Raw genomic sequence first — 26,743 nt, forward strand, 5'->3', positions numbered from 1 at the left:
AAAGAATCAAAGAAATTGAGCAGTGAAAAGGCGAAGTCCCAGCGCACTGCCCCTTTTTTGAGCATTAGAAATTTACTTTCAGCGACGTTCCCAGCGAGAATGAGAAGGGAAACAGATGAGCGACGAGCTCAGCTGCAAAAGGTTCGTCAGTACGAGTTGGAGTTCTTAGAAGAGCTGCTGAAACCCAAGTCCTCACAGGGGGAATTTTTGCCCCAAGGATCCTCACCTGTACCCTCAGGGACTCCTTGTGCCTGCCAGCTGCGCACCAGCCCTGTCCTAAAAGCACCCGGTATCTCCAGGGAACAGCGACGAAGCTGCGACTGTAAGAGAATGTGTAGGGGTATGAGACTACCTGATACACCAGTTGGCTCCACCACGGAAACACAAAATAGAGGCAGGGAGAGAACTACGGCAAAGACCCCTCCAACGGTCTCCAAAGCACCTCACAGTGAAGGTGCTACAAGGCAGTCCCAGAATTTAGAGGTCAAGACCGCACGAATACGCTCGATCAGCCTTGAATCGAGGGAGCCGAGGGGAGAGAAAGGCGCCTGCTTGCCCACGTGTACCTCACAAACAGACTTTGTGGAACCACCACAAAGTAAGAAGCTCCAGAGGCGTTACAGCATTGGAGAGTTGGATAACAGTACTAACACACCCGTTTACGCAGAGGTAAAACCCAAAACCAAGAGTCTCGAGAAAGAGATGGAGCGAGTCAGAGCTACAGGATTACGGCTGCCGACCCCTGTGGAGCCAGTTCATACACAGTCTCATCAGGCAGACGGAAAGGGGAAAAAAGGTGTGTTTTATATTCACAGCAATGAGCTACTGTGCGAAAGCAAAGAAGAGAGCGGGGAGGTGCTGCTGAAGTTGCCCAGCGAAGACAGCGACGACAAGGATAAATGCTGCTCATTCTGTTTCTGCTACCGCAAATGTGAAGCAGCAGATGAGAGCAGTGAGAAGGACGTGCTCTCGTACTCGATTCCCCTTCAGGTTCTTCCAGGCATGGAGCTCGACTCAAGTACATTTCCTGTTGTTAGCAAAACCCTGCAGGTTCTTAATGCTGAAGACTGCAGTGGAGAGGAAGACACAGAGAAAGAGCCGCAGGCACAAGAGATTGACCTAAGAGCTTGCGGTACACTGGAGGGGAGCCTGGCGCGGGTTGAGGTGCTACAGGGGAAGTCTTTTAGCTTGCCTGATGGCTTCCTAAATGCCCAGTTGGATGCTAATGAATTACTCGCCATCCTACGTCAGTGTGCTAACAGCCCGCAAGCCGAGGGCGAGGCTCGTCTTCAGCCCTCACGGATTGCGGAGTACAAGCAAGAGCTGGCAGTGCGCTTCAAAGAATTCCGAGCATCCTGTCGGCGAGTGGCCAGCGTGGAAAAAAGCCCGACGTGTATGCTTGCCGTTGTCACGGCCAGCTTTCAAGTGCTGTGCGATTTAACCCAGACCTTCATCAAATTGGTCAGAGGGGTCCGCACGGAGACGCAAAGACAGCAGCTGCTACGTAAAGTGGAGGAAGTAGCTATTAACTACACGTTGCTCCTTCGCGCAGCAGAAGAATCGATGGGACATTCAAGCAGCCTGCCGACAAAAACTGTTAGCCCTCAAGTGTCCTCCGACACCAATAACATGAGCTCACTCACTCGACCCATCAAAGTTCTTCCTGCCAAGTAAAGACAACTCTTGCGGGATGATGAGCAAATCGAAAACAAAGCTCGTTATGTATTCATTCATTGTTTACATTTTTATTGAATGTGCAATGGATACTCAGCAATGAATATTGCAATGCAGCTGTTCCATCCCATGTTTACAGGCCCCGAGGTAGCCTTTGGATATTGCTCCGAAATGTAAAGGTACACCAAAATGCACAAATGAATAGAATAGTAAAACAGGGCTAAACACCTCATCAGTATATAGGTATACGTCAATATAGTATAATATTTTATATGTAGTGTAAATTTGAGTTGTGTCTACATAGAAAGTAATAAATCATTTTATGAAAAAAAGAGGGGTATATTTAAAAGGTAATAATTTAAAATAACTTTAAATATAATTAAAATATATATGCCCTGGACAAACTATTTGAGATTTTGTCAAGTAGCGACTGCTGTAGAGTTTAAAGTTAGTTTAAAGCAATGGTCGGTTAAATGGTACTATGTCGGTATGTGGAGCTAAATGTTGTAATGAAAATTTTAATGACATTTCTGTTGGCTATGTTGGGTATATTTAAGACAAAAGTGACAGTGTTGGGTACTGAAAAATGTCAACAGCAACGTATTACACGTAGTCATGCGGATCCTGTTGGTATGCACACACCTGCGATGGGTACATCATGTAGCAGAGATCCAAGTAACACGCCTCTCCTCTGTACAATAACATCCTACTAAGAAGAGGTACCCTCACTATACTTAACACACATGTATTTTACACCATTCTGCTTCATATGCCACTCGCATCTCACTATTCACTTATACAATAAGCCGGTTTAATGTAAATGGCTGTTCAGGCTCAATTAAAACACAATGTTTTTAGCGATTGTGCAAAATCACTGTATACTGTAAAATATGATATATATGCCCATTCATAAGCAATGGGATAAGATTAATAATAGAACTTTGCACAGCTTCTGAATTTAGAACTCAAGTTGAACTATTGTGTAATGCTGTGTTTTTTTTTAATCCCATCTTTTGCTTAAATATTTATTTGAATCTGCACAAGTTTGACATTACTCTCAAATCTTAAGCTTTCATAGAATCCTTGTCATGTTAGGTTGTCAGGCGCCGTATAAACTTGCTTTCTGTGTGCTGTTGTACATTGTGCAATCTAGGAAGTATATAAGAAACACACAAAGTAGTTTTCTATGTATTTTAATAAAACTAACACATCCACCCAGTGTCCGAAATCTTCTTTGTGTCTCACCCTTGTTATCACAAACGAATCAAAGAAGCTCTGAACGGTTGTGCTGACCTGATACATACATTGGATACGGAATCGAATTGTGACCGCCACACTTCCGAAATCAATTATTTCGTTAAATAAATAAATAAATAAATAAAAATGCTAATTTGATACATAAATGAGTAGTGTTTAATGTTTTATCATTATATGTGTTTGTGTTTTGTGCGCCCTTTATATTTATGACCATGTTCGGCAGGTTACTACAGTAACTGTAGAATACATTTTATAAAGTCAACATCCTCTAAAATAGCCACATAAATCATTGTTTATGTGTACCCATACTCGTGCAAATACTAAATCATGTTCACAAGCACTTTTTTAATATTGTCCATGACTATTATTGTTGTGGCATTTTCCATAAATGTTGAACTGTATTTTTGTTGCACCTTCCTTCGTGAGTTCTCTCTTGGGAACAGTTTTTTTTTCTACAGTGGAAAAAATAATAATAATAATACTGTGGCAATATGTAAAGTTAGATTCTACAATATCGATAGAATACTATGCTCAATATTGTAAATGTAAATATTAGCACAAGATAGCGATTATGAAATGTTTTACAATGTAAGATTTAGCTTCTGATTTTGTAACAAAAATAACTCTTTAGAGTATTGTAAAATACACACAAAATAGAAAGCCAGATTTGAAAGAGAAAAAAGCATGAACATTTTAACATTTTATTTTTATAAACACAAAACCGTATTAGTGATCTTGGCACTATGATGAACATCTCTGTTTTACTTATAGCTCTGTCATTCACTCAAAAAGCCCCTCATGGTGAAATTCATTGCTTTGTTGTTATTGTTGTTTTTAAATGCACCTATTTATTCATTCCTGTCTTGTTTTACTAACCGATAGTCACTGTGGTCTTCTGTCTCTGTGTTAACTCATGTTATCATGTTTTGAGATAAATAAAGAACATCCAATAAACTCCTTCAGATATTTGGAAATGACATTTCATGGTAAAGATGTCTCACAGTTCAAACATAAACCTCAGTTGTCTCAATGTGATTTTGTTGACAATATATTACTGTCTAAAAGGTTTTAAGCAACCTGTGGTGTTTAATTTTGGTCAAATTTTTAGAACAGACTAATATGGTGCCCAGCCATGATATTTAACTCGAGTTAAATATTTAATTTATCTCGAGTGTTGAAGTACTAAATAAAGAATACAACAGGGACGGAAACACAATATTTATACTTGCTAATGTACACTCACCCTGCGATTAATCTCCACGATTTGACTCTTAATTCCTGATGCCGCCTCCCGTCCAACGTAGTACAACGGTACAATTCATTCCTGGATAATTGTAATAATTATAATCACATTTTCAATAATGATAATAATAAACACAACACAATCGCAAAGCCTTCACGAAGTAAATGAACACGGTCCTCAACACTACGCCACGAGATGTCCTATTTTCGTGGCGAATCTGCGTTCGAAAAGGAGAAGATAAATATGCCTTGTAAATAGTAATACTGTCCAAGCCGCCAAAACAGGTGACATGGAGGCGGAGCCGCCTCGTCTTTCTCTCTTCTTTTCTTTTTTTTTTTTAAGCAGACGAGAGAGAAATAGTTTAAACAGGCATGGAACCACTAGTAGGCAGACATTTGTTTGAATAAATGTTTCCAGAGACTCTAAAAACAAAAGTGCAACCTAGATGAACCAAACACAAGCAAATCAGGAATGCTAGAATTTGGGAACCACCAAAGCAATAAAACTTAATGATATATTGTTAATTTATGTGAGGACAAATGTTATTTATTTATTTAGAATTATCAACGTATTAGCTAAAAAAAAAAAAAAGTTTTGTAATTCTTCACTCTTTATTTATTTTATTATTATTAATAATAATGTTATTGTCGTTTTTCTATTTGTCCAGCGGATGGCGGTATTTTTCAAAACATGCCGCAAAACTCCACACAAGGGCGCTATGCTACGAAATAATGATACGTGTGTTGGATAATAATTGTGAGTATGTAAAACGAAAATGCTATTCAATAAATCATTCAATTGATTTACCACATTTCAACACTTTGTTTGATTTTTTTTTTTTTTTTTGTAAAAACAGCAATTCAACAACAACAACAATTCTAGATACACTGTTTTCCACACTCAAAGTAGCAAGTACTCAAATAGAGGATATGTCCAATATTATTATTTAACAATTAAAGGGAATGCACATTGATTTCATAAACCGTCCACCTGATTTTTATGTAAATATGAACCCTATTGTGTAGAGTTTGTATTTGATGCTTCTGTTTTGTGTGAGGTCATCAAGATACAATCCGTGCTGCGCAGATTGACCCATTCAGGAAAACAACTTCCAACTTCTGGATATCTGCTTAGCTTTTGTGGATGTACTGTTATAGACTCTTGTCAGAAAAAGTAATGTGAAGTCATTGGAGTTATTTGGGTTTGCGCATAAAATGGTCACACACTTTGTTATGGTCTTTATGTATGTCACAACAGAAAGTTTTCTTAACGTAATACCACACAAGTAATTTCTTGTTTCCATGTTTTGACTGACTATAACATGTAAACATCACAACTGGTAGAGCCCCCTTTGTCAACAATAATCTCAACCAAACATTTATTATAGTTGCACATCAGACCATCACAATAGTTTTAACTGTTTCAATTCAGCAGTATTGTTGTGATGCCTGGTGTGACTCGCTTTCTTGAGCTCATCCTACAACATCTCAATTGGTTGAGGTAAGAAATATGACTGGGAAACTCCAGAGGTTGTATTTTATTCAATTGAAGCCATTCCGTTGTTGATTTACTTCTGTCCTTGGGTTTGCTTTACTGTTGCGTCACCAACCCGCTGTTGAGCTTGGCAGATAGATGGTCTTAAGTGTGTCTTGATAAACGTGTGAATTCATTATTGAATGATTGATGATAGCAATGTGTCCAGGCCTAGGCCCTGATTAGCAAAGCAGTCGACTAGGTCTAGGACGGCTCCTGACTCTGATTAGCTATAGAAAAAGACATTTGCATAGGGATTCACATACTTTATCCCTACACTGTGAATGTTTACATGGTGTGACTAATAAACCACATAAACATAACACATTGTATAAGAAAAGTAGACTTGTCTTATGACCAATTCATACAAAAACCTCGAACTGTAATTCCAATGGGGTTAACATGCTTGTTATTGAACCTAATAATTCAAAAGGGTACACATACTAAGAGTTCTGCTCTTTGCTGAAATGTAGCAGCACAATCAATGTATTACAGTACATGTACAGCACTCAAAATTATCCAACCATCATTGTCTTATATTTATTTTCAAATTGTAGAAACATACAATAGTACTGAAGCGTGTTGCATTCACTTAAAGAGAAATATCAGGGGATATTTTTTCTAGGGGGGGGGGAGCTTTGTTTTTTGGTGTGAATATTTCTTAAATTATTGTATTTATACTTTTTGTTTGTTTCATTGAATATTTTTTTCTGTTTTCCGTTTTTTTAAGAATATATTTTCCCGTTTTTCAGAATCTTGTTTTTAATTACGGGGGGGGGGGGGGGTGAAAATAATTATTCCACCCAAAAAAAAAATGTTAAAAAAAAGTGAACGCGATACACTTTCGTACAGTAGTAGTCAATGAACCAACAACAACAAAAAGCAAATACAATTTCTTAACGGAGGAAATATTAAAAGCAGTGACTTTTTTAAAGTAGCCGTCAATTGAAAGTTTATACGTTTTGCAAATAAATAGTCGTTTACTTTACAAATAATTGAGTGCAATTAAATGTTACTGTGTTAAAGTGGTGTTTGTTTTTGAAGTAGTTGCGCCTGTGGCATATAAATTCTGGCACAAAAAGAAGGTTGAACGAGTCTGACGATCCACAAACACATATGTTTTCTCCTTGTTAAAACACACACGCAGGAATAACGTCACCGGGGTTAGGGTACTTGCTGTTGATGAATACATACATGTCTTTTTTTTTTAATGCAAGTTGATATCGGAAATGAATACACTTACATTACAGTACGACTACCTGGAGTTATCCAACGTCGGAGTGCACCTGAACGCAGCATTCACTGTTCGCTCTATACGATGTGACGTCATCACGATTAGCCGTAAGTGAAAGCGTGTGAGCGGCACGGAGAGGAAAAAGAGTCGCACGCGTGATGTGTCGGACAAGAGCTGGCTAGCTGCTCAATATCCTCCCTCGGTAAGACCAGTCAGACAACTGTTGATCATTTCATTTCGCTGACTTATTTTTGTTTCAGTTACTAATACGAGCTGTTGCCATCGCCTGCGTAGAAGACCGACGCCCTGGACCGCAACAAAATGCCAAATATCAAAATATTCAGCGGTAGCTCACACCCGGATCTGTCTCAAAAGATAGCCGACCGACTTGGTCTGGAGCTGGGGAAGGTGGTCACCAAGAAATTTAGCAACCAAGAAACATGGTGAGTGTGTGGTCGCTGCTGTGTTGTTTTTACGACAAACAATTTGCAAGCATCTTGCTAGCTAACTGCGCCAGTGTAGCCTAGCTAACGTGATATCAGCGCGCATGTGTCGATTGGAGCTTTGTTTATTCTGGCTCTCCTACTGCCGCTTTTGCCTGAGTATTTATTCGATATTATTGATATCCAATGTACTTGTTCACTCCTTGTCCTTACTAGTAAGCCAATTCAGAGAACTAGTAGAACCAGTGGGTCTCACTAGTAACGTTTTTTAACTACTAGGGCCTCTTTTGGCCTACTTAGTGCAACCTTTAGGTGTCAAAAATGTGTCCTCACTAGTAGTGATTGTTTCTAGTGAAGCAAGACTATGCACTAGTTGGCAACTGCATGCTACTAGTGATTCAGATTGTAAAATTGTGCATGCAGTGCTAATAACACATGCACAGTTAGTTGTTTTGTCCTACTAGTGTGCAGAAATGTCATACTGTAAGTGACAAAAATGTTACTAATAAGCAACTCCCATTTTACTAGTGCGCTGAATTGGCTTAGTAAGGACAAAGTGCATATTCGCCTATTAATCTGGATATCGAATAACTGCTCAAATGGCTTTCCATGAACAATTACCCCCTCTCCAGTTGAACCCAGCACATGTGACGCTTACTTATTGTTTACTCTGTCCCCTGCCAACGTGTGTGTTTGTTAAGCTCTCCGCTGCTAAGTGATGTTTGTCTTGTCACCTCTGCGAACCCCCGCCCCCCCTTCCCCGCAGCGTGGAGATAGGCGAGAGCGTACGAGGGGAGGACGTCTACATAGTCCAGAGCGGCTGCGGGGAGATCAACGACAACCTGATGGAGCTGCTCATCATGATCAACGCCTGCAAGATCGCGTCGGCCTCCAGAGTTACTGCCGTCATCCCTTGCTTTCCGTACGCCCGCCAGGACAAGAAGGACAAGGTGGGGGTGAGGGACATCTGTCTAATTTTCTCTGTCATGCCGGCTGCCATCCGACATCATGACGAGAAGCCTCTGGCCATGTCCATGCACTCAATGCTGCTTTTTGGTTTGTTTGTTTTTTGTGCTTCTCTCTCATCTGTTTTGGTTGCAAGCCTGTTCCATATTGCACAGCCCGTTGCTTGTGAACGTGCAAGTTTCATGTTTAAAGATTTGTTTTGAACGCATGTTGCGAAAGATAACATGAGCAATATACGGGTTGTAACAAAAAAGTTTTCATTTTGTAGTCTTAATAACATCTAGCCATAATTATGTGTCAAAATGAGGTTTAATGTTAGTTTAAATGTTTTCTTTTTTCAGGGTGAAAAATGACATTTACTCGCCATGAAAATACATTTTGTGTGTTGGAATCAAGGTTATTTATAGTTAATAGGGAAAAAAATGATAAAACATGTTAGAACACTTGAGTAGTCACCAATACTGATACCAATGCCAAAAGTACTTTTGATAAATAACCCCCCCCCCCACCTCCTTAAAAAAGAAATGACAATTTTAAAGAAAACCATACTATAATATATAGTATTTTTCCTTAAAAATGCATGAAATTAATGGCAGTTATTGTTCTAATTTCTAGTTCATGATCGTAAAATGTCCACAAAATGGCTGATACGATACTGTATCAGCAGCCATCGCAAGAACCGATACCTTGAAGTTAGGCCGAGTATCGGCCCGATACGATAGCTGGTGTCGGTACACATGCTTGAAAACTAGTGCTTTTTACAAACCAGTAAATAAAACTACATTTTATTTTTATAATACTAACTAAAACTATAAAATTATAGAGAAATTGTAGTTCGTGTATATATATATATATATATATATATATATATATATATATAATTATTAACTAATATAACTACATTAACTGTTTTAAAAGAAAGTCAGAAATAAATAAAAACCCACTATAATCAAAAATGTTGTAGTAATAAAAAGTATTATAACCTTGGTTGGAATTTGCTCAAACAGCGTGCTGTGTGCATTTTCGAGGAAACTGAAAATACACCGACCTGGAAGCAGATTTGGATATGGCACCCCAAAAAATTCAAAGTGGCTTGCACAAAGGAAAACCTGCATTGAGCATATTTCACAATTGTTAAGCTTTGTGAAATCAGTTAAAATCTATATCTGCGATAAATAAAGCCTCATACAGTATTTTTCAGCTAGAAATAGAAGCTTGTTTAATTTAGTTTGCTTAGGAAATGTAGTCGCTTAGATATTCATATTTCAAATTATGTCAATTTTTTTGTACCACCCTCCAGTTCTCTCGTTTTACCATCTATGAATACTCATATTTCACATGCTCGCCGTTTTTGCACGCTAACTGCTATGCAAACCTATTTTCATCCGACTTATTGTAGCTATGCAAAATGAATATCAAGCATTATTTGGAAGGGCAAGTGTGATTTTTAGAAAGAGATGCTAAGTTCTCAGTTCAGTGGCTATTTGTAGCCCAAAGTCATGCTTGGCCGTCGTTATTTTCCTTGCGACTTAACAGATCGCTTTTCATTGCAGAGCCGCGCTCCCATCTCTGCCAAGTTGGTGGCCAACATGCTGTCCGTGTCAGGCGCTGACCACATCATCACGATGGACCTGCACGCCTCGCAAATACAGGTGAACACTTGCAGGGTTTGGACTTTTTCCAGGGTCAAGACACCGAGTGCATCGCTCATCTATTCAGCATGACAACAATCCGTCCTTGTCTTTCAGGGATTCTTTGACATCCCAGTTGACAACCTCTACGCAGAGCCCGCCGTGTTGAAGTGGATTAGAGAAAACATACCCGAGTGGAAGAACTGTACCATCGTCTCACCAGATGCTGGAGGTGCAAAGAGGTGAGCCGAGGCTATTGACACTACAATCTTATCATTTGTAATTTATTTGCTCTCGAGTTGCAACTCAACTACTTTCCATTCTCCCCGCAGGGTCACCTCGATCGCCGACAGGTTAAATGTGGACTTTGCTCTCATTCATAAAGAGCGGAAAAAGGCAAACGAGGTTGACCGGATGGTTCTTGTCGGCGATGTGACGTCTCGGGTCGCCATCCTCGTGGATGACATGGCGGATACATGCGGGACCATCTGCCATGCTGCCGACAAGTGAGCCTCCTCGATGATGCAATTTATCTCGGTGTCTGACCATCTGTGGAAAACTGCTTGAGCGTTTATTCAATTTCCGTGTTAGCTTATGGTCCATGTACTTGTCCGTACTCTTTGTCCTTACTAGTTGAATGATTAGAGCACTCAATGGAAAGGAAGTTATTATTTTAATAATTGAGTAATCTGTCTATTTTAATTTTTTTTAATTAATCAATAAATCCGATAAATAAATAAAAAAAACATCTTTGCTAAAATAACTTCAACAAACATGGTAATTGGTTAGTAGAAGCAAAACCTTGCGTCAGCCAATCACAAGCTGTTTTCTCTCTGGACATTTTTGCCTTCCCCGTAATAGTGTAATACTTAACACCATTTCTCTTTCTTTGTTTTTTTAAATCAAATTTTCAATCAAATAAACGACTTCATTCATTCACGTCTATAAAAGCGGCAATGTGGAGTAAACATTTTTGGATGTTCCAACATATTTACAAGTACGTTCGACCGTATCGAAATACGATTGACCGTATTCAAATAGGTTGAAAAATATGGAAGCCCAAAACTGCCAAGCTTAAATAAATTACTAACCCCAAGTGAAAATAAAAACTGATATGAAAAATATAACTAAAAAATTAAATACAAAAGATCAGTGTCTTATATGGATATGTATATTTATTTTGTTGTTTTTATTTCCATGTGTATTAATTTTTTTTATATCTGTTCTGGTTTTCATATTTTCACTTTTATTAAGTTATTTATTTATTTGTTTTTAATTTTGACACTTTTGGTCCTCCATGTAAAAGTACTTGTAGGATAAATACTAAAAACTTTTCCCTTAATTTTACAGTGTAGTGACGTTAAAAAAATGCTATTGTTTTAGCATTTGGCTTATATTATACCAATCTGTTACAAAAAAAATGAAGTACGTAAACATTGTTTATTCATAATTTGTATGATTTATTATTTCTGAAGTGCATTATTTCCATTTAGCATTTTTTCCTTATACTGCCACGGTTATGTGAAAAAAATGCTAACTTTTTAGCATTTTGCTCACAAATACATTTAAACGTATTTGCCAGTCAAAAATGTTTACTCCACATTGTCAGTTGCGCGCTTCCTTACAAGTCCAATTGGCTTAATGTGTTTTGCCTTTTTAGGCTCATTTCTGCCGGTGCCACGAAAGTGTACGCCATCCTGACCCACGGCATCTTCTCCGGGCCTGCCATCTCTCGCATCAATAATGCCTGCTTTGAGGCAGTTGTGGTCACTAACACAATACCCCAGGAGGAGAAAATTAGGCATTGTCCCAAAATACAGGTAAACATGAATTTGTCTATCAAGTGCAAAGGTTAGTTGATTATTTTTTTTCTGTCATTTTCTACAATTGAATCTATTCGTCATTCGTTTTTATAGTGCTTGGCCTCTTTAGGGTCATGGGTCATCTCAGCTGATGTTGTTGATTATCCATTGTCAGAACTGTCCCAAAAAAAAAAGAAACGTTCTCATCTTCCAGGTTATCGACATCTCCATGATCCTCGCGGAGGCCATCCGGAGAACCCACAATGGCGAATCTGTGTCGTACCTATTCAGCCACGTACCTTTGTAACGATGTCTACTGTCAGGCCAAAATTTAAAAAAAAAGAAAGAAAAAGAGGCCTATATCGCAACCACAACCAATGGAGTTCTCTTTGACTGGGGATGAAAAGAACTATCATGTCTGTTACACTCGGTCTCACTCGTGTACCTAATAGACCGTATTTATTGAGCTTGGATGAGAGAAGAAAGAATATCAAATGTAAGTTTGTGGTTGTGAAGTGGCAACATTTCTTGGCACTGTATGTGCTTTTCTTTTTTACTTTTCAGGCACACCATTGGGGTTATATTTTGAAGCTGTTACGAGTCTGCAGGTAGAAATGGTACACAGACGGGTGCATCGCAATGGAAATTTGAATCTTGTGGGAAAGGTTGTTTTTTTTCTTTTCTTCCAGTAGTTGTATCAAATAGATCAGTGTCTTATATCAAATCAAATATGAATTTGACATTTTTAGTTTAACTCCTGAAATAAACTTTTCTATGGTATTATAATTTATGGAGATGCACCTGTACAGTTAGTACTTCTGTTTTACCTCTCTTATGTGTGTGTGTTTTTTTTAGTATTTTAATTCCAAATTATATCATTTGCATTTTGAATAGGTGCTCCCATTGTTTATGAAGCACGCATATGCCAAATGGACGCAAACCAACACTATTATCTGAAGAGTTTGTCAACTGTGGCCATTCTTTGTTTTGCTTTTACATAATAAATGTGTTTAATTACTGCATTGAGGATTTTACTCCAAATGCCGTCCTTTTGCAATATTTTTTTTTACTCACTTGTTCTATTCTCAATGACAATATTTGTCTTGGTTACTGCATTCAATTCTGACATCATCTTTAGTTACATTTTAAATAAAAACAATAATGACTATCTTTGTAGAGCGTCCTATTTTGAGTACTGTAACAGAATTAGACGGGTGACGTCATCCGGTGGTGCCTCGTGCTGCATTCGAGGATGGTCGAAAGTTGGATATATCAGTTTCTTTCCCCAACTCCGACCTGAAATCGTTAGAGGCGAAAGTAAACAACCAAAGTGGTGGATAGTGATACATTGTTTTGGGGATTTTTTTGGTCCTCAAAATTCATTTTGACCTCCAGCAAACTTACCTTCGCAATTTTGCGAATACAGTTCAATAGTTTAGCGTATAATTTCATGCATAACGAGTACGTTATGTTACGTGAAGTTAAGTTATGTCGAATATTTATGAATGAAGAAAACTATCTTGTTTTATACTTGAGTAAATTGTGTTTGACCATTCTTGGTCTGTTTAAAACTTTTCTTTTTTATATATAAAAACAATACCTGAAGCAAAATTGCGAGAAGGCAAGTTTGCTGCAGGTCAAAATCTGTTTTGAGGACCAAAATAAACTATCACTATCCGCCGTTTTGGTTGTTTACTTTCGCCTCGAATGCTTTCAGGTCGGAACTGGGGAAAAACAACTCTCATATAACGTTCTACCGGGCGAATTCTTTTGAAAGGAATAAAAGACGAGCTTTGTCGAGAACCCCCACTTTGGCGTGGATGTCAGTTCCTGCTCCCGTTTATTTTCTCGACTGCTGAATACAACGAATATAAACAGCAATTGTTTGTTTTCATAGCAAGCAAGTGTATTTTTCAAAACAAAAGACTAGAAACGCATCCACGCGAAAGTCCACAAATTACCAGAAAACGTTTTTAGTTCGTGGCTCTTTTATATTTAAATGCAGCACGCCCATGTTGGATCGTTGATTGACAGAAATAAAGGTCCAATCACTGATGACGTGATGGTTTAATCTCGACCAATGGTTATTCTTAAATGGGCGGGACTAGAATTGCTAAGCGCACCGCATCCTGTTATGCGTCCGCGGCTACAAATGGCTAGTCCTTATGAAGGATGATTACGTTAAAAAAAATATATATATATATTCTTACTGTGGAGTAAAATAGAACATGTTATCATCATGTGGGACAGAATAATTAATTTCCGTGTTTCCTGGCTTTTTTCGAATTGATAGAGAAGTCAAAGGTGCTGCTATTGAGGCTTACATGCTCTGCTTTTGCTGTATTGTGACATTTAAGAGTAAGTACAATTTTCATTCATTTTTTTATATTAAAGTTTAAGTTGTTGTTTTTCAAATAATTTTTTTTTTAAATGCTAGTATGGCTTTCCGGTATATGGGTGAGGAAGTTGAAATTTATTTATTTATGATTTCAGCTGAATGATGGCAGGAAGTCCCAAGTTACAAGATGAAGAAAGCCAGAGGGACTCAAAGACCCGTTTCCATAGCTACCTCCATGGTGGGACCTCAAGCTTGTCGTCCACCCTTATTGTCTTCCCTGTTTACAAGACCGTTTTCCGCCAACAAATCCACAACATCCAGGTTCACCGAGCTGTTGAACAGCTCCGCAAAGAAGGCCTCATCAAGCTCTACAGGGGCGTGACCCCACCATTACTGATGAGAACCCTCAGTGGCACGCTGCTCTTTGGACTGCAGGACACTTTCCTCCGCCTGCTCTCCCTGCCCTCCCTTAGTGTCACCCCCTCCTCCCTGCATCCTGCTGTGGCGGGTCTCGGTGTAGGGATAGTGGAGGCGCTGGTCTTCACACCATTTGAGCGTGTTCAAAACGTGTTGCAGAGTGGCCACAACGACCGTCGCCTCCCAACGCTCAAGAGTGTTCTTGTTAAGCTGAAGGCGCAGAAGCTGGCCTCGGGCTACTACCGGGCCTTCCTGCCCATCATGGCTCGCAATGCCCTAGGCAGCTCTCTTTACTTTGGTTTGAAGGGGCCTTTGAGTGCTGCTGTAGCAGGACAGGGCATTTCTCCAATAGCGTCCTCCTTCATTTCTGGCACTCTGGCTTCCATGGCAATCAGCCTGAGTCTGTATCCGCTGTCTGTGCTGGTGGCCAACATGCAGGTGGAGGTGCAGACAGAGGTGAAAGGGGTGATGGCCTGCTGGAGGATGCTGTGGAACTCCAGGCAGAGGAGTGTTGTATTATTGTATCGAGGTGGTGCCCTGGTTATTCTGAGATCGTGTATCACCTGGGGAATTACCACGGCCATTTATGACAGGCAGCAAAAACGTTCAGGCTAAGCAGATATGATCTTGCAACTATAAATAAGATGACACATTTTGTTGTGATTGTAGTTAAACCAAATGTGTTGTATACAACACTCATGAAACAAGTTAAGGATATGCAACTTTCAGGCGAAATTTCAGGTTGAACATATACACTAGAAGCTTAAACATTTGAATGTGCGTCCAGCTGTTTTATTTTTTTTTTTTTTTTTTCACAAGTTGTTGAACAAACAACAAAAACAAATGGAAAAAAATCAAGGATGTTCACGTCAATGACTCTCTATGACTCTTCCAAGGCCTGAACAGTTGGAAGTGCATTGAAAAGTTTTAAAGAAGGTCAAATGAAGTTAATCTGTAGAGGGAGCATAGTGCATTTTATATTCATCACAAGTCTAATATCCCTAACTTTGTGAGTAATGTGTGTGCTACAATAATATAGTACTACTAAGTCAAATAAAAATAAAAAATAAATCAGGAAGCCAACATCTGTTTAGTGTGTGTGTGTGTGTGTGGGCGGGGGGGGGGGGGGGGGGGGGGGGGGGGTTGGGGACAATTACTTCTCTGTTTACTTCCATGTTGTAGGTTAGTATTTATTGCAGTGGAAATTGATGTGCTGGTGACTCTCATGTGCCTTGCATTTCTACTGTATTGAAAGTCCAAGAATCAGAACACGTGTAATATCCTGTTTGTATTTTAATGCAAAAGAGGGATGGAATTGTGTTTTTAAAGTTGTAGATGTGATGCAGATATTAAAATGGATTAAAGTAGTTGTGGGTGAAAGTCTTTCATTGTCAGTGACTACTGACTAGCATGCAAACCAGGCAGCTTGGTTGTAGTAGACAAATTACATTTCATCACATTTTGAAATCTAAATAATCATCACAAATCAAATTACAACCATCCAAAGTCTAGCGCTTTTCAATGAGTGGGGAGCTTCTTTTCACCGAATAAGACCGCCATTTTGACTTGTGAAGTACACTTGGATTTGTCCATATTTCATATATGTAAGCCTATTTCGTATAAGAATATTCAAAACATGAATTAACGTCAAAACATCATTTAACTTTAAACGAAACCTTTTTGAAACGTATTTTCAATTTAAAAGTAATATTCGTTGTGCTCATTTAACATTCCAGCTAAAATGGGTAAACAACGCTATCTGCTGTCGTTTAGTTGTAACTGCACGTACGTGACCGCAAAGGATTATGGGAATTAATCACCATAGCAATGGCGGAGTCATAGAGAAACGTAACGCGTCTGAATGTCCGTGGGCGAAGTATCGCAACTGTACTGTATCCTTACTCTGTGAATAATTAACCCAAAGTTTACCGAACTTCAATTGAGAAAGAAAGCTGTTTGCTCGTTTTGCGTGCCATGCAACAGTTCGTCCTCTAGGTGGCGATACATAACAAATAACCACCAAGAATTTCAATCCCAGCAACTTTTGAAGCTCACAGAGTTCATTAGAAACAGTCAAAACAGTTCACTCTTGTTTACAAGCCCAGACAGGAGTAAAGAATTGCACTGTTGCAATGCAGAAATGGGAAACCAAGCCCACCCATCGCTCAAGGGGCCGCCTTGAATATTTACTTCACGTCCAATTGAAAAGCTTCTGAAATTTGGGAGCCAATCAGAGCCGATGGGATGGAAAGTATGATTTTTGTGTGCAGTCAAATAGGGCGTGTTGCCTCAAGTTAACAATCTGTTTGCTTAGCTCCATTTTCGCAGACTCTTCACACCTGAAGAACACTTTGACAGCTCGACACTACTCTACAACAGGTACAATTATTGACTTTTTTTATTATCTTTTTTTTTTTTAGCTTCATGTGCGCCTGATGTTTTTCAACCTTGTTTTCTTTAAGCTGCACATTCCGTTGTAATGGAACAGGAAGTGACTTTATGTTGTTGTTTCCCCCTGGATGATTGCTCTAATCAAGTCTCACTGTTTTCACCTGGCACATTGCTTCTCCACTTCTGATTTAAATGTGTGTAATGTAGAATATTTGAACAGAACTGGGCTATAGTACATGTTTTGAAATGTGTATTGTTTCGTGCGCGCGGGAGAGTTACGTAACTTCAAGGTTCAATTCAGCACAGGCATTTTAACGGGCTCGGCTTGTGTACCTGTATGGGCATGAAGTGCAGACCACACCTTTTTTTGTGGCGAACACACAATTGGATCATGTGTTTTGGTTGGCTCTGATTTTAACAAAATATCGCTGCTCACTTTTCCGTTATCTTTGCTTAAAAAAAAAGTTTACAGATCGCTGCTCACTTTTCCATTATCTTTGTTTAAAAAAAAAACAAGTTTACAGAATGTCCGACAAGAGGGTCAAATCAGAACTGAAGCTTTTCGATAAAAACGATCTGCGGAAGACTGTAACAGAAGAGAAGAAGGCACTTCCAACTCAAAAGGGTATGTGGACTTTTTTTCTTTTTTTTTTGTTGTACAATGCTGTGCTATTCACCACTTATCAGCAGTGGCACACTTCCCCCGCCAACAGTTAATAGCACCTGAAGACTTTGGATCAAGTATCAACTGTGACACACCCAATGAGAGAACTCTTCCTGTGTGCTTTTAATGAAAGCCTGCATTGTACGCTCATGGTCATTGATTTGCACGTTGCTTATTAAGATCATGCTAATGCATTTTCACGTCTTCTTAAATAGCATTTTGCTTATTAATGGCTTGATTCTTAATGGATGTTGTCTCTTGTGTTGTTAGTGCAAAGAGTTGACTAGCCTTCATTCATAAATATCTGGAAGAATATTTTTTCCACATTCAGTTATGTTACAGCTTATTTTTAAAACAACCAAAATCCTTAAAATTCTACACATAACACCCCACAATGGCAAGACGTTGGATCACCCCCCCCCCCCCCCGAGGGGGTTAACTTTATTAAAATCAAAGAGCTCAAATGTACGAAAGTGTTTTTCAGTTAAACCTATTTGCGGCAATTCCAGCCCCAAAGTTTGGAAAATAATGCCACATGCTAGGAACGCCTTAGGCGAGTTTTGTACATTCCTCTTTGCACCTTTCAAACTCCGTCAGGTTGCATGGGGAGCGTTGTGCACAGCAAGGTTATCATTTGCGGCTCATGGGTGTGATCATTCCAATTGGAATAACATTATTTTGTTCATGAGAAAAATGAATGTATTTTTTTTTTGTGGGGAAAAATACAATATCTAAAGTAAATAATCACTTTATCAAATGAAGTTGTAACAAAATGTGGAAAATAATACTTTCCGGATGTAATGTATGATGTTTTTGTCAGTACTGTATAATCAATTATTTGTTTCTGGTTCTCTCCTGTTTATTTATTTTTCTTTTTTTTAGAGATTGATGAGGAAAAGAAAATTAACAAAGAGGAACGTAAGTGAATTACTTCTTCTACATATGGTCCCCCTTCAATCGCCTGTTAGTTGTGTTCAGCACAAGTTGATCAAAAACTGTTACGGTAATACAGCCTTAAAGTCAGGCCATGTATTTTATTACACTTTTTTTTTTTTTTTAAATAAACATGAGGCATGTTCTGCTTTGTAGAGTTTTAAGATTTTAATTGTGACATATTGACTAATCAGATGGCTAATTTAATTGATATTGGCTTTTCTTTTCTTTTTTCCCCTCTTTAGAAAATTGGAAGATTTTTGCTAAACGACAAAGCATTGTCAGTAGCAGTCAAATGTTTGGCCCGTAATTCATATCACTATTCTTGTTTACATTTAATTTGATCCTTTAAGAACAGGCATACTTATTATGAGACCTATTAGGGAGGAAAAACTGTTTTGTTAACACGCCAATATCCACAAAAAGATGATCCTTTGCTTTTTAAACAGCTGTCAGAATGGTCAATGACGAAGTGGAGCGCTTTAACCAGATGAAGCTGCGGCAGACCAAAACGGACGAAAAGACCAAACTTCCGACTAAAGAGGGTAGGTGGTCACTTTTGACACGATTCCGTCTCATTTACAAGTCATCAGCCAGTGCAACTTTAAGTCGGGATATCTGTAAATACACACACAGTGAGAAAGAATATTGTGTGTTTGATACACGTACAACATATTACTTTTTAAATTATTTTTTCTCCTGTTAGTAGTTGTACCAATTATTTTTCTGTTTGTCTCCTATTTGATCTTTTTTTTAGAGATTGAGCAGGAGAAGAAACTAAACGAAGAGGACCGTAAGTGAATCACACCGTCCTCGATCTTGGCTTCATCTTCCATTTTTCTAAATAGGATCATGTCTTTGTGTGCCAACTTGATTTGATCAAAAACTATGACTTTAATTCTGCCTTTTTGTTTTGTGAAGTAAACACGTTGGCGCCGCACAATTCTTTAGTGAATTCTGCCCTAATTTATAAAGGCACTTCGTAGTTTGTTGTCTCCCTAATCTACACAATAAGATATTCGTTTGCTTTTTGAACAGCTGCCAGAATGGTCACCGACCAAGTGGTGCGATTTAACCAGAAGACGCTGCGAAAGACCTCAACAGATGAAAAGAACATGCTTCCCACTGAAGAGGGTAGGTGGTCAATTCGTAGTGAGCAGTGCAACACGTCCCGGCCAACTGGTCAAAGCCCCTTCAGACTTTGGATCAAGGGGAATCTGTAAATGAATACACATCCAATAAGGAAGTGCAACTCTTGAAGTTCACTTATTGTTGTGACGCAGTATCGTACTATATGGTCCTTAACGAGAGCCCCGCTGCACTCAACAGCATTCATTCCAATAATGCAGCATGTCGTCGCTGCTATGTGAAAAACACTTATCACCCCCCCCCCCCCGCCGTTTTTTCCCCTCAATTTTTGGGGGATGTCTGCATTCAGTTTTATCCCTTTCATGTGAAAACACTTCTGTCCATTATTTTTGGTCAGTTTTTTTTCTTCGGTTTTTGGGATGAAACTGAATGCAGATATCCCAAGAACCTTTAAAAAAGGGGGGGGGGTAAAAATACTTATGTCCATTATTTTTGTGTCTTCTTATTTATTTATTTATTTTAAGGTTTTTGGGATGAAACAAAATGCAGACATCCCAAAAACCGAAAAATAAAATAAAAAGGGGGGGTGGGGTGAATCATATTATATTATCCATACTATGTGAAAACACTTATGCCCATTTTTTTTTATTTTTAGTTTTTGGGGATGAAATTGAATGCAGCCATCACAAAACTTAAAAAATTGAAAAAAGCACTTATGTCTTTTTTTTAAATTTTTATATATTTTTGGGATGAAACTGAATGCAGACATCCCAAAACCTTTAAAAAAAATGGACATAAGTGTTTTTCACATAACGGCGACGATATGACTCTCCTGTCAGTATTTTATCATCAGTTTTCTTTCTTTCTGTTTGTCTCCTGTTTTTATGTTCTTAGAGATTCTACTGGAAAAGAAAATAACTGAAGGGGAACGTAAGTGAATCACCATTTCCTCAAGCTTCCTCTCACCTTATCTAAATAGGATCCCTTTCCTTCCCCTTTCTTTGTGGGCCTACATGAGTTGTTCAAAAACTATTTCTGCTTTAAAGTCAGGCCATGTATTTTTTATATATATATATAATTCAAACATGAAATAAATAAGTTTCATTTTGAAATTATTAAGTCATAAAATGGATTTTGCTGAAATGAAGCCCTTCAATGGCTACGATTTCCAGAGGCATTCCTAATTTAAATGCGATTGATGTAAAAACATTGTCGTTCATGCTTTCTTTTACATACTGTAACACAATTTAGCAATAATCAATGGGATTTTAAAATATATGTATTTGTGGGGACTGGTAACTAGTTGTAATTTACATTGAACAAAATGGTAAGGAGTCCACGAGTTGCTTCATGTTCCAAATACTAATTGCTCTGAATCGGAAGAGAAAATGTACTCTTTCTGTCATGAATGTCTAACATAAAACACTAATCCCATCTAGCGGCAAAAAAACCCCCCACAAACCTATGACTCTGTTTTACACTTCTTTTAACTGTTTGGTATATCTTAACTTCAAATAGAAAATGTTGTGGAAAATAGCATGAACATGATATTTTTCTAACAGCTCGAATCTGTGTCAGCACTGGCCTGCTTTTTTCCATTCAACTTTAAGTGCATAGAGTATATGCAAGGAAAATAAATAAATATAAGACTAAAAACATGACCAAACCCAGAAAACAGGTGATTGGTCGTTACCTGTTCCCTGAGCACCAGCAATGTCATTTTCAACCGACATCAAGTGGCAAAAAGTGTATTTACAGATTACTTGTACATGGAAAAATTATTAAGTTATCAAATTAATAAATTTAGACATTATTAAAAAAAAAAATGCTGAAAATGGCTAAATGAGTCAAATATCCCTTTTGATAGTTTGTCGCTGCACCAATATATACAATAAGATGATCCTTTGCTTTTTAAATAGCTGCCAGTATGGTCAACAAAGAAGTGACCAAATTTAACCCGAAGAAGCTGCGGAAGACCACAACAGCTGAGAGGAACAAACTTCCCACTAAAGATGGTAGGTGGTCCCTTTGTCCTCAGCAGTGCAACACGTAACGGCCAACTGGTCAAAACCTCTGCAGACTTTGGATCAAGGGGCATCTGTAAATACACATCCAATAAGAAAGAATGTTCACTTACTATTGTATTGTACAAAATGTACCTTAAATGGTGATTTGTGGAGTTTGTCACTTTTTTTTACTCGCGACTGCCACCTCTGGCCTAAAGCGCAAGTACATGTGCTTGATTTAACGGTTTTTTTGTTTAGTTTTTTTTCCTCCCCTCAGTTGGTCTGAGCTTGGGCTGTGTGTGTGTTTTTTTCCTTTCAGTTTCCGTCGTATGGTAACACTGCATGCACGACGTCACCCTCCACCACGCCACACTGAAGATACAAAATGATTGGCGCAATCAGTTAAAAAATAAAAATAAAAAAATATCAGGGCTCTTTGTCCTCATCTAGGCATTGGTGACGCATGCATGATATAGAAAGATAATTTTAAACTCCACAATGCAACTTTAACGTAAGCCTCATAGTACTCAACATTATCATTAATTTGAATAAAGCACATGACTGTTTTTTCTCCTGTCAGTATTGTATCATCAATTTTCTTTGTTTCTGTTTGTCTTCCGTTTTTTTCTGTTTAGAGATTGAGCAGGAAAAGAAAATAAATGAAGAGGAACGTAAGTGAATCACCATTTCCTCAATCTTCCTCTCCCCGTCTTCTAAATATGTTATGTTTCCATCCCCGTCTGTGTGCCTTTATGAGTTGTTCAAAAACTATTGCTGTATTTCTGCCTTAAAGTTAGGCCATGTAGTCCAATGTTGTTGTTTTTTTTATAATTCAGACTGAAAATTTTATCCAGTTTAAGAAATATTTTCTCAATTAATAAAATAAAGCAAAATTAGCTTTGGAGATTCATTTTAATTATTATAATTTTAATTGTATATAATAAAAAATAATAATTTACTCAGCCAAACTTCGATGAGAATCAGTAGTGCAAAGACAGACTTTTACATAGTTTGCTTAAAAATAGGGGGAAAAAAAAAAGTTGCTTGACGGCTGATAAGAGAAATTTAAAAAAATAGTTTGCTCACTTTGCAAAACCAAATAAAAACATATTACTGTAGTTGTTTGCAAAAACGCCCTGCTCAAATTACTGCCACGAGCCTCGCACATCAACCTTGCTGGAGTCTGGTTCTGATGGACTGAGCTAAAGTGATATAAATGAGAATTATTGACAACTGTTTCTATGAGACGAAAATGCCTGTAAAGTTGACTCGATTATGATGGTTTTGTTTTACTCAAATGTTACAAGCTTTGTTGAAAATAATTGTTAAAAAATGTGATTAATTATGGAAAAAATTGCAATTAATTATTTAGAATATTTTAATCACTTGGCAGTCCTCAAAATTATTAATAATGGTACTGTATCATGCAAAACTACCGTTTTTTTTAATTTGTTTTTTTCGTCTGTTAAATAGTACAAACATGATTTTTCTAACATGTCAATATTGGCCTGCTTTTTCCATTTAATTTGACTCCATGTACCGACAAACTTTAAGAAGTGCGAAAAGAATATGCAAGGAAAATAAATAGTGATCCTTTGCGAACAGGCACACATTATTGTTATAAGACTAATTATGCAACGCCGCTAACTAGTTTGTCGCATCACCAGCTTCCACGTTAAGATGATCCTTTGCTTTTTAAAACAGCTGTCAGAATGGTCAATGACGAAGTGGAGCGCTTTAACCAGATGAAGCTGCGGAAGACCGTAATGGGCGAGAAGAACACGCTTCCAACTAAAGAGGGTAGGTGGTCACTTTTCAACATGATTCCGTCCTTAGCAGCGCAACACCCCTCAGTCGGGACATTTGTAAATACTCACAAAGTGAGAGAGAATAATTCTTCCAGTCCACGTATTATGAAGCTGTTAGTTTAGCAGGATTCCTCGGATGTTTGTTGTGAACAGCTGTCTTGAGGTCAGCATCTCAATTGAGTTGAGGTCAGGACTTTCCCTGGGCCACGCCAGAACTTGTTTTCTTCTTCAAAAGACATTCTGCTATTGATTTTGTCCCTGTGTTTTTGGATTATTCCCCATTTCTCTCTTAAGCTTCACCTGTTTGACCCAATTCTTATTTGTGGGTCGCATGGTCCACAAATCATGCAATGCTTCTTGACTACAGACAATTCCAAACTGTTGCATGTTTTGTAGGGGTGTGGCAAAAAAAAAAAATCTATTCTCCTCATTTAGTACGATTTCAAAATTGATTTTTATACTGTCTTGCCCTTGTTTGTGTGCCTTTTTTATTGAGCGCTGTGCACGATTTGGCCACTTGGGGGCAGTGTGGTTCGACACGTTCTGATACAGTTGTAGTCGCAAGTTGTGTTTTTTTTTTTTTTTTTGCAGCGTAGGAAGAGCATATGCCGGTGAGTAATGTTAAGATGCTTCTTTGTATACATTCCTCAAGCGTTTTGTATGAATAGCCGTTGTTTTGAGTGATAAAAGTGCGAGTAGCTCGCTAATTAGTAGTGATGGGAAAATGAAGCTTCATGAAGCACTTGTGATATTTTTTGACTCCCCTAGATGGTGCTCTTGGTTTAAATATAAAGGCTAGTGCAAAGGAAATTGATTACATTTCCACTGCATCTTTCAACCAAGAGTGGCATCTAGAAGAGTCAAAAAATATTAAAAAGTACTTCATTTTACCATCACTACTAATTAGCATGTGCGAGTCAGACTGGAGTAGATCATGACGATTCTTTGCATATCAATAAATTGAAGCAGAAATCATTGTCAATCAAATCATGATTCCCACCCCTGTTTTGTTGTGAGCAGATCATTTACCACCAATCTCTTCTCATTCATTGGACTTAAGGTTGGCTCAAACCTGACTGGGATTCAGTTCACTTACTTTTTCTAACCAGTCCTGTTTACGTAATTGTCCTAAAATAACTCAATTGCATATCAGTAATTGTTTGTGTGCTATTAGCGTAAGCTGATTCTGTTTCCTGTTTGTCTCATGTTGTATTTATTTTTGCTTTTTTAGAGATTGAAGAGGAAAGAAAAATAAACAAAAGTGAACGTAAGTGAATCACCCCTTTCCTCTATATATATTTTTTGAGAATTCAATTTATAAATAAACCGAATAAGTTGTTTAAGAAAGATTTTAACATTAATAATGTTACAGACGGTATTCTGCCAAAGTAGCTTTTTGTCTGTGAGTAAGGAAATGTAGAAAATGGCACAAAATGTATATTTTTCTAACAGTCGGGTTCAGTGTCAACTGCCCTGCTGATGACCATTTGCTCTTTTTACAGCTAGCAGAATGGTCAACGACCAAGTGACGAGATTTAACCCGAAGATGCTGCGGAAGACCACAACGGACGAGAAGAACACACTTCCTACTAAAGACGGTAACATTTACTCGTCATCAGCAGTGCAACGCCGGTTAACTCATTTGCTCCCAAAACCATATAAACACATTCTAGTTTAAATATTACCGTAATCCCAAAGACGTATTTATACGTGATTTATTTATGCTAGAGCCATACAGAAGGCTTTGATGCAGCCGCTGAAGAGAATGGTTGAAGCAATGGTAGTTATTACAAAAATGGCCAGCTGGTGGCAGCAGAGTATAAGAAATCAACCAGGGCCATGATGCAAAAAACTATTTTTCCCCACTGTTTTAAACAGATGTGTGAATAATGATGAAACTTGGCTATATTCTAATGCTAATTGCTGCGGAACTGATAGAAATACACCTTTTTTTTTTTCTGATGAAAGAAGAGAATCTATTCTTTCTTTTGGTAGGTTCCATGTTTTTATAGCAATAGAACACAATATTCTGTGGACCTGTAAAACTGCCGGAAGCAAAGGGAGTTGCTTCAGTGAAAATGGCTGGGAGTGAATGAGTTTGGAGCCTAAACATTGTCATTACTTTTTATTTTATTTTTTCTCCTGTCAGTATAATCATCGATTCTTTGTTTCTGATTGTCTCCCTTTTTGATATTTTATTTTGCAGACCTCGCTGCGGAAAAGAAAAAGCCGAAGAAAAGAGCATGTTAATTTGGCCTTTACTCAAGCTTGGCTTCTTCTCCCCTTCATCCACCTGATCCCGTCCTCTCCCCTGCGTTCATGGGCCAACATGAGTTTATTCAAAAAGAAATATTGATATATATTATATTACTGTATTCATGCCATGTAGTTTATTGCCTTTTTTTGTTGTTTTTTTTACAATGTACCAGTCATTTAGAAATGAACAACATAAAGTTACTTTTTGCAGGGTGTAAGGAAGATCTTAACGTTACTATTGATGTAATACTTTATTCTTGTATGGTGGCATTCAGAAATTGAGGAAAATAGTAGTGATTTTTTTGCTTTTTGTAACTATTGAGCTCAATGTCAGCACATACCTACTTAAATTGAATTTGCCACAAAGTCATGCGTGTAGTAACAGGAGACTTCATTTTTTGACCCCCCCTCCCCCCTCAAATAGAATATGCAAGTAAAAAAAAAAAAAAACCACTTTGTGAAATTATCCTTTTGAGAACAAGCATACGTTATTGGATTCATTATGCGTTGCCTGCTTTAATAGTTAATGTTTGTCAAGTACTAATTTACACAATAAAGGTGAATAACTTCAATGTATCACTCGTCTATTTTCTCTACTGTGCTGCACGACCTCATCCCTGTTTGCTTCAGATCAATCACGCTCACATTCACATCTTTTAGCAATCAAGCCAACTATCAAATTTTGAACCGGGCCAAAAAGCCCACAGGAGGGATTGGATTTCCTGGAGGTGTCATGCATCTATGCATTGATGAAATCAGTGTTTTGTTTTGTTTTTTACAACGCAAAGGTAGATGCACACCCAGAAATACTGCAAAATCAACATCACAATCACATTTGGAAAAGGCTGAAGAGCCAGTGAGGGGAAATTGCATGAACTGGTTGAGCATGTTTTGTTACATTTGACTTGAATAGATTCCATTAAGATGGTGCCAGCTGTGATTTTTGCAAAACAGGCTTGCATAAACATGTTATTTATATATTTATCCAAACTTATATTTTTGTGGCCCAATGCACGTCCCAAATTGCATACAAATTAATTGCTTGTTTATTGTTTGCT

The 26,743-nt window shown here is 38.0% G+C and overlaps 4 protein-coding genes across 9 annotated transcripts in view; all 4 read left to right on the forward strand.

Moving 5' to 3' along the window:
* Positions 1-2,893, forward strand: part of frmpd3 (FERM and PDZ domain containing 3) — an 81,527-nt gene extending 78,634 nt beyond the window's left edge. For all 4 annotated transcript variants that reach the window (XM_086084920.1, XM_086084921.1, XM_086084924.1 and 1 more), the window contains one exon: positions 1-2,893. This exon is cut by the window's left edge and continues 1,100 nt beyond it. In XM_086084920.1, coding sequence (XP_085941046.1) covers positions 1-1,674 — 1,674 coding nt within the window. In that variant the 3' untranslated portion in view covers positions 1,675-2,893.
* Positions 2,894-7,005: 4,112 nt separating this feature from the next.
* LOC147168740 (ribose-phosphate pyrophosphokinase 1) lies at positions 7,006-12,805 on the forward strand. 3 transcript variants are annotated; one of them, XM_086085517.1, is made up of 8 exons: positions 7,006-7,143; positions 7,236-7,384; positions 8,151-8,340; positions 9,904-10,002; positions 10,099-10,223; positions 10,314-10,487; positions 11,642-11,801; positions 11,998-12,805. In XM_086085517.1, the coding sequence occupies exons 2-8, from the start codon at positions 7,263-7,265 to the stop codon at positions 12,088-12,090; spliced, it is 963 nt and encodes a 320-aa protein (XP_085941643.1). In that variant the 5' UTR covers positions 7,006-7,143; positions 7,236-7,262; the 3' UTR covers positions 12,091-12,805. The 3 variants fall into 3 exon arrangements, with proteins under 3 accessions (XP_085941643.1, XP_085941642.1, XP_085941644.1); XM_086085516.1 differs by having other exon boundaries at positions 7,008-7,143; positions 7,202-7,384; XM_086085518.1 differs by having other exon boundaries at positions 7,008-7,143; positions 7,202-7,384; positions 8,151-8,334.
* A 1,062-nt stretch (positions 12,806-13,867) lies between these two features.
* Positions 13,868-15,618, forward strand: LOC147168741 (solute carrier family 25 member 53-like). Its single transcript, XM_086085234.1, has 2 exons — positions 13,868-14,141; positions 14,277-15,618. The coding sequence occupies exon 2, from the start codon at positions 14,281-14,283 to the stop codon at positions 15,151-15,153; it is 873 nt and encodes a 290-aa protein (XP_085941360.1). The 5' UTR covers positions 13,868-14,141; positions 14,277-14,280; the 3' UTR covers positions 15,154-15,618.
* Positions 15,619-16,752: 1,134 nt separating this feature from the next.
* On the forward strand, positions 16,753-26,257 carry LOC147168742 (uncharacterized). Its single transcript, XM_086085471.1, has 13 exons — positions 16,753-16,917; positions 17,447-17,554; positions 18,476-18,511; positions 18,976-19,071; positions 19,284-19,319; positions 19,565-19,660; positions 20,510-20,545; positions 21,535-21,630; positions 22,257-22,292; positions 23,326-23,421; positions 24,661-24,696; positions 24,932-25,027; positions 25,636-26,257. The coding sequence occupies exons 2-13, from the start codon at positions 17,455-17,457 to the stop codon at positions 25,677-25,679; spliced, it is 804 nt and encodes a 267-aa protein (XP_085941597.1). The 5' UTR covers positions 16,753-16,917; positions 17,447-17,454; the 3' UTR covers positions 25,680-26,257.
* Positions 26,258-26,743: the final 486 nt, after the last annotated feature.

Source organism: Leptonotus elevatus, chromosome 9, assembly GCF_054856555.1.
Source record: "Leptonotus elevatus isolate MCC_2025b chromosome 9, RoL_Lele_1.0, whole genome shotgun sequence".
Classification (NCBI taxonomy): Eukaryota; Metazoa; Chordata; class Actinopteri; order Syngnathiformes; family Syngnathidae; genus Leptonotus; species Leptonotus elevatus.

Coding starts and splice junctions, on each gene's coding strand:
- LOC147168741 (XM_086085234.1), top strand. CDS start 14,281: ATGATGGCAGGAAGTCCCAAGTTACAAGATGAAGAAAGCCAGAGGGAC.
- LOC147168742 (XM_086085471.1), top strand. CDS start 17,455: ATGTCCGACAAGAGGGTCAAATCAGAACTGAAGCTTTTCGATAAAAAC. Junction 19,072..19,283: donor CAAACTTCCGACTAAAGAGG/GTAGGTGGTCAC, acceptor TCTTTTTTTTAG/AGATTGAGCAGGAGAAGAAA. Junction 23,422..24,660: donor CACGCTTCCAACTAAAGAGG/GTAGGTGGTCAC, acceptor TTGCTTTTTTAG/AGATTGAAGAGGAAAGAAAA.
- LOC147168740 (XM_086085517.1), top strand. CDS start 7,263: ATGCCAAATATCAAAATATTCAGCGGTAGCTCACACCCGGATCTGTCT. Junction 10,003..10,098: donor TGCACGCCTCGCAAATACAG/GTGAACACTTGC, acceptor CTTGTCTTTCAG/GGATTCTTTGACATCCCAGT. Junction 11,802..11,997: donor GGCATTGTCCCAAAATACAG/GTAAACATGAAT, acceptor CTCATCTTCCAG/GTTATCGACATCTCCATGAT.